The 12,569-nt window shown below is 45.3% G+C and overlaps 1 protein-coding gene across 9 annotated transcripts in view; it reads right to left on the minus strand.

Moving 5' to 3' along the window:
- The window catches only part of TSPOAP1 (TSPO associated protein 1), a 71,284-nt gene that overhangs the window by 28,130 nt on the left and 30,585 nt on the right, over positions 1-12,569 (minus strand). For 8 of the 9 annotated variants that reach the window (XM_087751746.1, XM_087751747.1, XM_087751743.1 and 5 more), the window contains 5 exons: positions 12,200-12,250; positions 6,004-6,187; positions 5,451-5,671; positions 2,988-3,097; positions 1,275-1,384 (listed from right to left, as the gene is read on the minus strand). In XM_087751746.1, coding sequence (XP_087607872.1) covers positions 1,275-1,384; positions 2,988-3,097; positions 5,451-5,671; positions 6,004-6,187; positions 12,200-12,250 — 676 coding nt within the window. The remainder of the gene's footprint in view (positions 1-1,274; positions 1,385-2,987; positions 3,098-5,450; positions 5,672-6,003; positions 6,188-12,199; positions 12,251-12,569) is intronic. The other variant, XM_087751745.1, reaches the window with a different exon arrangement.

Consider the following 12,569-nt stretch of genomic DNA (forward strand, 5'->3'; position numbering starts at 1 on the left):
ATTTCCTAGGGCTTCCCTAGTTAGATCTAATGGCCACAGTGAGACAACTCACTGCTCCGCACATTCCAGAGCCAACTAACTAGAAAGTTTTGTGTGATTAGCTTAAGGGATTTTCCTTCTTCATTATCCTATCGTTCCTAATCACAGCTCTTTCACCAACTTAAGTGTCTTTTTCTAGCCTTCCCAAACCATGCAGACTGATGATTTTACGTCTTCTCCCAGCCATACAGATTTGAGTTTTGTAGTACTTCCTCAAGAAAGTCCATCTTTCCAGCTCTGTATTCAGCTCTGGCCTTCTTTTTAGTTCCCTCCTTTGTTACGCTAGTTTCTGTAATAAAGATGTCCCAAAAGGACCCCCGGGGACGACCGATACCACAGCACTCTTGGTACGGGCAAGAGCCCTCAAATCACAGTCAAAAGAGCAGCGTGTAGGGATTGCACTTACTTTCCCCTTTCAAACAACACCTACAGCAAATCAATTGAAAGCAGGGAAAGCAGAAAACGTTAGTAAAGAATAACCTTTTTATTCTTTAAACAATAAACAAACAAACAAATACATGAAAAGCTTGGAAATAGAAAGAAAGAAAGAGCCAGAACAGTCAAAGAGCAAGCAGCGCAACACGGCATGCATTTGCCTCAGCTCTTGCAAAGCACCTCGGTAAATTAGGATCCTTCATCCCATTTAAGCAAGCCAGCTCCACAAAGAAACTTCATTACAAATTTACAGGCCGCAAGTCTTGGTTTCAATTCCATCTGCCTATTAGTCAATGAGGATCATGCTTTCAAAGGCGGCAAAAGAGAAACACGCTGTATGACACCAAATAGGATAACAACTGCAGTTTGGACCGCTTAGCTGATACCCTACTCTGCCAAAAGAGCAAGAGGTAATAGAGACCATCAACTGCCTTACGGTCTCTGGCTCACTATGCAGCCGCTGGAAAGAGGGAAACAGACCATCTGCAGAAGGTGCCCAGGGCTGAACATGTTCCTCTCCATGGCTAGGGAGGAACCATATGGGGATGAAATCTGGAGCTCTGCTGGAAGCAGTGGAAAAATTCCCACTGAAATCACAGGATTTCACGTTTTAGACTTAATTTAATCATGACATAAATAAACCTTTTTCCAAAAGAATCTGCTCTTCCCTCTAACAAACTGAGTTTGGGCAGAAAACCTTTATCTTGAGGTTTCAAGATTCACTAAATTCCTCTCTTGTTTTTTTAAGAGGGATCAACTCTCCACAGTAATTCAGGACATTTCATTCTGCTAAAACACACCTTCAAAGAAGCCGTCTTCATCCATGTCTCCATAGATGTAAATATATTCTCCTGCAGTCAGCGGAAGCTCTGCCTCTGGATTTTCATTAGGTCCATCAAAAGGATTGTAGCTGAAATATTTACAATATGAAGGCTTACTTTGTATAGGAACAGTCAGAGCAACACATTCAAGCTGTGATGCGAGATCAGCTTACAATTCACTGGGACTGCATCCACTTTTTGCAAGCAGCAAATTCCACAGGCAAAGGTCAAGACTCTAGTTTGCGGTTTTATATAGAACTCATTAACATATTGCTCCATGTTCAAATAGCAGCTAGGAATAATTTTCTGAGCAGTAGAACAGATGTCTTGCGACGTCTGAAGGAACAGATCAGAGTGACTCAAGAAAGTGTTTAAAAAAAGATTTGAATTACCTGAGCGCCTGCTGCGTTTCTGAGTGTACCAAGTAGATAAGTTGTAGGACTCTGCGTTTCTAAAATAGACATCCTTAAATTCACCTGCACTCTTAACTATTTCAGGTAGATAGCTCTCTACATTTCATGTACTTAATAGTTTGGGGAAAAACAAACAAACAAACAAAAAACCCCAAAGCATCGAACATGCCCCAAACATTTAAGGTACACTTTATCAGCCGTACGACTGTCATGGACAAGCACAGCACGGAATCTCAAAATTCTCATGTTTAAAACCCTAAGAAGGAGCTGATCTGCGCAAGAAGAAAGTTCCATGAGTGAAGAAAAGGTTTCTAGCCTTTTTCTTCATAGTTAGCCAACCCTCGGGATCGAAGTTATACAACTCTCAGTGCTGTAACTCTACATTTTAAACAGCAGTCCAAAAGCTCCACTAGTGTGAAAATAATAAATATGTTGGTGATAGGATTTGGACTCCAGGTAGTTTTAACCTGCCTACCCCAGGATCCTTGAGCTAACCAGAGGGCCTATCGCAGGAAAACACCTCATAAAAAAACTGTATCTTTGCAAGCACCTACTGCTAATTCCTGCTCTTTAGTCTTTAAAAGGGATTTCAACATGCCAAAGCCTCTCTATGAGCTGAGCGAGACCCTACAGGCCCAAGACTCTGGCACGAAGACACCGATCCCATTTGATCTGCTCCTCACAAGCACAGAATCCTCCCAGTTCTCCTCCTCCCAATCCACAGGCTAAAAGCTGAAGGGTATGCCAATACTTTTGGAACTGTAATAGCCAGTGGCTATTGCTCAGTGGATTGCAACAGTTAGCAGAAAAATCGGGGGTTATTCAGTGCATTTTTTTTTTTTTTTTTTTACATTACAACCAGGATGATTTCGGTCAAAAACTTCAATTCAGTATTTGTGGGCTAAAATTTTCTTAATTGTTGGAGTAAGATCTTCTTGGAGAAAATTTCTTGGACTATTCTGGAGAAATCAGACATTTCAAGGGATGTGTCAATTCAAACTCAATTTTCTATCCAGTATCATATTAAATTAGAAAAAAAAAAATTCGCACAGCGCTGTTCACTGAACAACAAATGAGCTTACTATGTTTTTGTTAAGCCAAGCACATTGGATATGCTTGTACAGGAAATAACAGGTCACAAAGAATCGCATGGAGGAGTAGGATACATGGTGTAACCTAATACCATCCCTAACAGCGGTTAATGCTAGAGAACAGGGTAAAACAGGCAACTGTGAGATAAGCTGTGTAACCTCACAAACCACAAGAAATGACCCCGTACCTGTATCGAGCTAAGAACACCTGGAGCTTCGCAGGGCCTTGGCTGCCTGGCTCTGGCATTAGAGAGATGCTGTCAACATCCAGTTCTTCCATTTCACTTGCAGTGTCCACCTAAACACATTAAAGATGAAGGATATGACATGGCCCAAATCAGAGTAAAGGAACACTCAAAGGGTTAAAAAAAATCAGCGAACAAGTCCTCTAAGCTCATGTGTGATGCCAGTCTGGCCACTGGGCTAAGAACCATCTGGAAGAATGACTTTTAAGGTGAAGAAGTAATAATAAGAGGCAACAGCTCCAAGTTGCAGCTTCAGGGGTTCCAGTCAGACATTAGGAAAAACTCCTTGCCCAGGTGGGTGATGCAACCGTGAGACAGGCTCCCACCGAGGTGGGGGATCTCCATTCTTCAAGAACTTAGAGCCTCAGGTAGGCAAAGCCATGGCCCCACTGGTCTAGTGTTGGTGACAGTCCCACTTGGGTAGGAGATCAGACTGAAGACTCTGGAGGGCCCTTCCACCCTACACATCCATAATTCAGTATATTCATTTCTTGCTACCTCTAAATGGTAGCTGTCCCTGTGCGCAAGAGAAACGGTAATCTGAACAAAGGAGACCTTACAGCTCTACTGGATGTTGGAGTCTCTAAGCACTTTTGTTCAGGCAGCTCCCCTCCAACACCTGTACATACTTCAATATAACGTTTTTGTACTTTCAGAACATCAGAAGGCTCTACCAGTTCCAACCAAAGCTCTATCTAGTCCAAACAGCTGGCTCTGGTAACAGCCAGTAGCATATGCTGCAGGAAAGTGTACAAGAAACAGGGCAAGCATGAAACTCTCCTCCTCCTGGTGCAGCCTCTTGGTTTCTAGCTATCAGCTACTTACGGACTTCCTAAGCTGGAGGCTGCACCCTGAATGCATTTGGTGGCTACTGGCAGGAGCACCTTCGAGAAATTTGTCTCCGACTTTTTGATCCCATTGGCATTTTGGAATTTTACAACCAGTGGCAATGAGTGATGTAATGCAATCATACTTTTTGAGGCAATGCACTTCCCTTGTGTTTGTCTGAAATGGTGCCAACGAACCGATTCAAGCTGCCTTTTTAAAGCAGACCTCAAGGCAAATGTATTATTGATGAAGACCCACCACAGGCACCAGAATACAAAGCAGGTATTTTTTCTAGCATATGAACTGCCAAAGTTAATCTTTGAAAGAGTTCAGAGTGCCTTTTCCAGGTAGCGTACTCCTCATAATGCAACCTTGCATCATGTCCTAGGGTAACAAACACCTGCGCCCTGTACCACCCAAAGGTAGACCCAAGTGGAGTAGCTTTTAGTAGCCTGGCTAACGCTCTGGAGTGTTCCCTAACCGTGTGTTGCTGAAGCCAAATGCTCTACACGCTGGCTCTTTTCCAAGGATCCCACGCTGACCTCTGTAGGCCTTGTCTCTCCACGGAGGCACGGTGGCTTCCAAGCTTTCTCTTGAACTAAAAAATAGTTATTTTTCCCACTACGGAACTGATAGTAGTCACATACCTGTTCCTCCCGGGTGTGACCTTCACTTTGTCTCTGAACATGACAGCTTCTCAGAGCCCTTACACAGTGGTGGACACCGCCTGCCACAGCAGCGTCCCTTCGTTAGTGCCCTGGCCTCAACAGCTCAAGACTTCAGTGTCCTCCACATGTACCATGAGGCACTCCGTGTGGCCTCAAAGGTTTTAGCACTCGGGAAACATCGGTGGACCAAAAGAGCAAAAGCTGCCTCCCACGCCACCACCCCCAGCCCCGCTCACAGCACTACTTTACCCTAAATTGTCACATCAAGTGATGTACAGCAGAGAGTATGAAAGACTGCTGAAGGGAACCCTACAACACTACGTAAGAGCTCCTGGGGAGGAGAAGCAATAACCATCTGTGCCATCTTGGTGACACAAAAAAGTGAAGCCTATTAATTCCATCCCTCTGCTAGCACAAACTCAGCATCTTTTCATGGTTTCTTTCACCAAGTAAAGTTTTAATACCTAAATGAATCAACAAAGAAGTTTGAGCCCCTCATCCACAGCTTAAGGCCAAAAATAGTCTGGACACAGCTCCTCAGCATGTTAAAAATAAGAGTTTGTAGCCTTCGTGTGTTTTAACAGTAGCTGAGAAGTCACAGGGAAGCTTAGGAAGAGCTTTCCCACACTTCCCACCAATCGACCTCCCCACCCCGCTCCTCCTCCAAGCTCCCGGCACTCTGTCTAGCCAGTTGTTTTTATCTGGAGCACAGCAATATGTTCAAACGAGCATTACAGACACGGGCATCCAAGGCCTTTTCAATTTTCTCCTACAGCTTTTCTCTTGTTTGTCCCCCATTTTCTTCAGGCAGCCAGGAGGGAATGAATGCAACGTTACTGGTGCTCTCAGCAACGCATTCATTCCCTCGTGACTAGAAAGCACAGGCCGCAGAGGGGACTCTCATACTGACCTCTGGAGTTGGGCAGGATTTTGGACTGTTCTGCATGGATTCCGATTTTGAAGAGTTTGACTGAGATTCCACTTTCTTGCCTTGTTTCTGAGAACTGGTAGCAGCAACTGGGGAGCCAACGGTGGCATCAGGCACCCGCTGTGACAACTCCAACTCATCAGTCTCTTCATTGTGAACCTTCTTTGCGCTCTGGTGAGCGAGCAATCCAGGAACAGTCGATTCTGCAATAAAATAATCTGTCCATTACTTTTAGCCACAGGCAGAATACAACATCAGCTGTGAGCATCACAGTGAGCAAACACCCTTTAGAGCAGCTCAAGCCTCTAAAAATGTGATTTGTTTAACAGTGCAACAGACTGGACGCTCTGGGCTCTCTGTGGTCAGAGAAATGCCAAGTTCTCTTTGTGACTACAAAATGAACCAAAGCTATTTACAAAAGAGAGAGACAGAGATCCCAAAAGGTAACTAAACGTTGGCATTATTTCCTTTACACCTTTCCATTTACACAAATAACTCATTTGTCAAAACACTCATGGGCATCTCCAGCAATTACCCTTCTCCCAGTGAGGCTGTGGGGTAGAGCTGCACAGGGCAAGAGGAAGCTCAGAAGTCACCAGCGTAGAGGTGAGAAGGTCGATTTTTCCTGTTTGAAGCCGGAATTGTTTGAGTTCCTGAGACAGGAGGCTGAACTGCTCTGTTTGACTGCGACACTGGTCTTCTAGATCTTTCACCCGGGCCTGAAAGGAGAGACACAAGATGAGGCACAAACCCATATCAAAACCACTAGTGAGGCTCCAAACAGCATCTGCCTTTTCAGAGGGTCTCAGACTCCAAGAAGCTAAAGGTGTGCCCTGCCCAGGAACGGTCATTAGGAACTGGCAGCTCCGCACCTACAGTACCTTTGAAAACCTGAGACTCATCATCTATGAGGAGACTGACTGCAAGCTCAATTAGGAATTATCCCTGAAATGCTGGGTTTGAACTTCAATATCCTATCCAAGCCCTGCACAAGACCAGATGAGATAAGTCAAGGATAAATAAGCCTTGAAAAGAAGATTGAAAAGGCCTTGTGTGTTTATTGGAGCATTAAAATCACACCTCCAAAAGGAATTGCTCTCCCAGTGCTCCATCTCGTCCATCACTCCAGAGGCTCCAGCAAGCTCCCAACGCCTTACCCTGGCCTCGCCACCATTCTGGGCAGGACTCCTGATCGCCCCTCCAGACCTTGGCTCCCCGAGGCGCTAGGAAGGGCAGAGAACATCAGCACCCTGGCCCGTGTTGTAGAACATTTCTTTGACACGGGCAGTCCACACACTTTGCCACCAGGTCCTACAGGGATGACTTGCTCCAGGAAAATGCATGCTGAGTACAGAAAGAGATGCAGGGGAGCCTTGGGAAAATACTATGGAGAGGGAAGGACACATTCCTACTAGAGAACCATTTGTATTTTCCAGTACTCTCTTTCTACCATCTCCAGATCTTCCCCTTCCAAACTGTTGCTGAGTACTGGCTGTCCTTACACATCCCCACGTACATACTCCCTCGTTGTAGGCATATCAGTTCCCGGGAGAATACAACTGCTCCTTTCCCTCTTCTCACTCTTCCACCGTGCAGCTGGCTACTCTGGCTTCCTACACAGATCCTGCGCAGACCCTGCTCATGCACTTCAGGTAATAAGCAAACAAAAAGCATTAGTGCTGGATGGGAATATATGATCTAACCAGCAGTTCTTCAACTGAGTTAATGCAGGCAGTATTTAATTTGGCATTAACGCATCTGGCTGAGGCGCAGGCTCTGCCTTGCAAGAGAGGACTTTTGTTCCCTTTTTTTCTCTTTGGGCTGGGATCACACCAGGCTTTGTAGTCACTCATCTCATCATTTTGCGTAGGTAAGACGCATCAAAACAGATGACTGCATTGTGCTCTGCAAAATTTTCCATTCCACAAAGTGTTTTTGAAGTGTCTTTTTCTCCTTCCAACTCAAAAGATAAATCATGCCTCAAAAATGTTACGTGAGACAGAAAGTCTGGTTTTCAGGCAGCTCTAAAAATAACACATCTGACCTGGAAAAAGCTTTCTTTCTGGTCTCAGAGTACCACAAATTCTTTCTAGCCCACTGCCTACCAACTTGCGAGAGTGCATGCATTTTTATTTTATTGTGACATATCTGTTTTAAACATGCCAGTTTATCGCTTGTTTCCTTCACAACTAGCTAGGTGCTCTCAGTCTTTAAGGGAAGCCTGGTGAAGTCTCTGAAGTCTGGCAAGAAGTAACTGTCTCTGGGCTGAAAGAGAATATCAGATGCCATGAGCAACTTCCAGAAGTGTCTGCATTTTCCACTTGCTCAGAGTCAACTCCTTGTTCACTACGTCATGTTGTACAGGATTCCTCTGCAATCGTAAGTGTTCAAATCTACTTACAGTTAAGATTTTTCACATAAATGCTTCTCCCCTACGCATTACATCTTAATAGAGAAAAGAAACCATGAACAGTAAGAACAGTCGCACTGGATCAAAGCAGGGCTTCCTCTAGACCAACATCTGTCCCCAGTCCCACCTTGGAACGCAGCCTACGACAAGAGACAGGTACAGAACGACTGCAGGACCAGAGAGGGTCTTCCCGTCTTGTCTGGAGACCTGGGCCAGCAGATGCCTCTGGATATCGCGTTTAGTAGCATCACAATAGTACCTTGGTTCTGTAAATTTATTAATCACAGTTTAAATCCATTTATACTGGGGGCCAAGCCAATAGCCTGGCTAACCCACAGTTTAATTCTGAGATACCTAATTAGTCAGGAGTCTTTCAGATCTTGTGTTATTCAAAACAACGTACAAACATCCCTGAAGTATTACTGCCACATCATACACAACGCGTACTTCTAGCGGACTACTTGCAGAGGTTCACAGACAGCTGGCAGTGCTAGGAGCAGGGGGTAAGGAAGAGGAGCCTAAGGACATGGCCAGGAGCTTCAGGGAACCAGCAGGAATCAAGCCCCAGACACAGAAGAGAGAGGAGACGTTTGTGTCTATGCCCAACGCAAAAGGGGGAGAAGAGGAGCCTCACACCAACTGAGATGGAGTAGCACAATTATCAGAAGAGGCTGCAAGAGCAGAGAGCAGAGCTTGGTGGGGTCAGTTTAATCGCCAACTCGGGAACTTACTCTGATTTTCCACACCAGGCTAGATCCAACCCTCCCCAGCTCAGCCCTGTCCTCTCAGACACTCTCCTTCTTGGCTGCTCTATTACACTTCTCCTACAGATGACACTCCCCATCCAGATCTCCCTTGCCACCTTTCTCTGTATCTTCTGCTCTATGTTTTTGAGATCAGAGAATCATGATTTTGCTAGAAGGGAACTCTACAGGTCTGCAGTCCAAACTTCTGCTCAAAGCAGGGCTAATGCCAAAGGGATTAAAGGAACATCCGTAACTCCACATAGATGCGGGTGCTACTGCTACAGAATGTGGGCATACCCTAATGATGTCCTTGGGCTGTTCCCGGTTCCTTTCCTAAATGTTCCCAACACTGTACTTGCCTTCTTGACCAGCCTTGTGAATTAGGCTGACATTTTAAAAAAACACCCTACCTCAAAGACTGCATTTCCTGCCACAAGAGGTAATTCGGAGCCCACCACTGTGCACGTTCAGTCACGGCTACCTCTCCTATGAAAACTATTATTCACAATCTCTTCTTCCCATCTTCCAACCAATGACAAAGCCAGCAGGATCTATCTTTTTCTCCGCGGCACTTTCATTTGCAATGATATCGCCACTGCTTTTGAGTTTTCAAGGAAACACTTCACTCTTGGACTGCAAGTAGTTCCCAAAAGACCTTCAAATGTATGTGACACGCGGAGAAGGTGCACAGTTGGACAAATCTAAAAATCTGGAAATGCCAAAAAAATAAAGCTTCTAGTTCTAATTGGTCGAGAAAGCAAAGCATTTAAATCGAAAAGCAGCTGGTCCATCAAACTCATAGTGGTAGCTCCTTTAATTACATTTATTTCTTGGAGGTGACACTCTTGCAATCTTTTCCAGAGTATAGTTAAAACAAGAATAACGAGCAACTGTCAAAGTCAGGACAGAGGAGAAAAATGTCCCATTTGACAGGGTTATAGCAGTACCTGCATGCAATCCAAAGTACTCTGGTAGCAAGAAGAAAAGCAAAAAGAGACATAAAACCACATCAGCAGTTACACTAGCCAAAAATCAACAATCTGCCAAAGATAACCCAACCCTCAGTTTGAATGAAATTGTTTTCTCGCCGACTTACAGCGTCTGCCTTGTTCCATACTGAGATTCTCACCTTATTCCCACAAGCATCTGCTTGCTAAACAAAAGCCAAATCCCACATACCAAATGCATGAGTAAGATAACCGTGCACTGTTTGAGGGCAGCCAAATCACAACATGCTTTGAGTGTCCGTGCTAAATTTCAAGCCCTCTTTTCCCAGCACATTGCAACCACCCATAAAATCAACTGGCTGCTTTGTGTCCAGACCTTTCCCAGGTCTGACACCAAGGAGCGCTGGGAATCAAGGCACAGCTCAGAACCTGGCTTTGACGTGAGTTCAAGCTGCTAACAGCCCGCTCAGTCATTTCCTCCTCGGTCAGGGAAAACAAGCAAAGTTAAGCTCTATTCACCGTATTTCCCAACAAAATTCTACACTGGATTCCTGAAATCAGGCTGTTGCCTTTTGCATCTACGCAGTGCAAAAGGCAGTTGAGAATCTTGCCTCGCGTACTTTGGAACCACTACCGAACTCCTTCGTTCCCATGACCATAATGCTCAAGGTTTTCTTTCTAAGCTGAGACAGTCCTTCTATCCATGGCATCTCTGCACAAAGAAACCATCCCATACCTCTGCTTCCCCTCATCGCTGCCTTATCACAGAACTACAGACTAGCTGAGGTTGGAAGGCAGCTCTGGAGATCACCTAGGCCAACTCGCTCAGCTCAAAGCAGGGTCAGCAGGCTGCCGAGAGCTTTGTCTAGTTGAGTTTTGAACATCTCCAAGGAGGGAGACTCCACTTATAACATTCATGCGACTGAACTCTTCCAACAGGGAAATGGATCACATGCATTCTTCGTAAATAGTACATCAAAAAGCAATCCAAACACATGTAAAAATGACAATATGCAGTATAGGCACCCCAAACCCCCTGATTTTACCCTACGCTGATGTTCTGACTATGATTATAGTTAAGTCATTTAAATGACTGTTGCTAAAAGTAAACTAGCTTTTAATGACAATTTCTCTTTCTTTGGTCTACCTGGTGTCATTGACTTATCAAGCATCTCTGTACCAGCAACATGAAAGCAAGAATATTTAACTGATCAGGCCCTTGTGGAAGAACAGGACCAGCCTCTCAAACACAGAACAAAACGACTGTCCCTTTCCTCCTTTGCACAGGTAGATGTCTAGTTTAAACCGAAGTAGCTTCTCCAGTCCTTCCATGAATTAGTTCAGAAAACATTTGGCAAGTATCAAACCTCCCTTCCCTTAAAGGCTGCTAAGAAGCCAGCTAAACCCCAACTGCCATAAGAGCAGCATCCGTATCAGCTCTGCTCCTGTCTCTGCAGCCAAAAGCAGACATCCCCCAGAAAGGACATGGAAATGGGGCAATACGTAACGTCACTTCCCCATGGTATTTGTCCAGCCTGCAACAATTTCATTCCCACCCAGTAGGACCCCAGCACTCCCAGGCTCTCCAGTTCAGATACAGGTCAGGCCCCCTTCAAAGGAGATGCTATTTGCAGCCACAGAGTCATCTCCTCCATCAAGGACACTTACCATCTTTGCTCAACTCTCCTGGGCTCCTAACAGCCACGGAGCTGCTGCCCAGCCATGGACACAGGCAAGTCAGCCTGCCATCTCTGACTGTGTCACCACTACAGACAGGACCATGGCCTCATTAGCATGAGATCTCACTGTCCAGGAGCATTCTGCTCCATCTCAGATGTTTTAGTACCCAGAAAACCTCAGTGGACTGAGAAAGCCGAAGCTGCCCCGTTTGCCATCGCACCTACCCCAACTCTCTGGCAGTCACTAAATCACCCCATCAAGCTCCAAGGTTTGGTGCTTTGCCTTTGCAGCTCCAGGAATCCACAGCCAAGGTTTTCTCCAAAGTCATCCTGATAAACACTGAGATAATGCAAATCATAACCAAAACAGCGCTCGTCACATCTGCCAGGCTGCACCGTTAAGCTGTCTGCCACCACGGCAAAGCGTGTTCTGTGTGGATATCGGAGCACTCACACAGCTGGGCCAGCCTAGCGAATGGGACAAGGGAGCCGCCTCAAACTTCATCACTCGTTACGCTCAGGCAAAGGTCTCATTTCTCCTTTTTTCCCCCTAATAAAAAGCATAGAGCACATATACACAAAAGGAATTTCAACTCACATAGACGCACGTATTCTTTCTCCCTGCTGATGACCCTAGGAAATGGAGCAGGCAGATCTGACGTTGGTTACTTAACGCATCCCTGAAAGAGCTGTGGGGCACAATCTGAATGATGCAACCTATCTGAGGACCGAGCAGGCCAGGATTTAATCCCTGAAAACTCTGATCCCAGAGACTACTCTGCCAGCACAACCGATACTTATTCACAGCAGCACCATGTTGCATCCGATCAAGACGTTAAAGCATTTTGCTCAAGAACCAACAAAACCCAGGGCATCAAGAAAGCTGACATTAAGAACAAAAGACACCAAATTTGCAGCCACTAACCCATCTTGTTTTCTTCTGTCTTACCTCTAGAAGCTGTACTGCTCCTTCATGTTCTCTTTTTGCCTCTGCCTGTGCCTAAGAAGAAATAAGAAATGGAGTAAATAAGAAAGCAGCCTACCTAAGTTCACTTCGACTATCATCCCCAGCTTGATAGACCATTATAGATTTAAAGCACTGTACAGACTGAAAGCATCTTTGGTCTTTGGACAAACAGCAGCGAGAGATCAGAACTGCCATTCAGGACAAAAGCCCTTCACTTTGCTCAGGTACCAGAGTTCGCCTAGACGCAGACACTCTTCCCTGCTTTACTTCATCCTGTAAGCTCACATATAGCTTCTCCATACACTGCACTTCCAAGGAAAGAAGGTGCAGGAGTCCCATCACTTTCCAGGGA

This window comes from Nipponia nippon, unplaced genomic scaffold (assembly GCF_047370975.1).
Source record: "Nipponia nippon isolate SJK-2023a ecotype South Korea unplaced genomic scaffold, ASM4737097v1 scaffold_15, whole genome shotgun sequence".
In the NCBI taxonomy this organism is placed as follows: Eukaryota; Metazoa; Chordata; class Aves; order Pelecaniformes; family Threskiornithidae; genus Nipponia; species Nipponia nippon.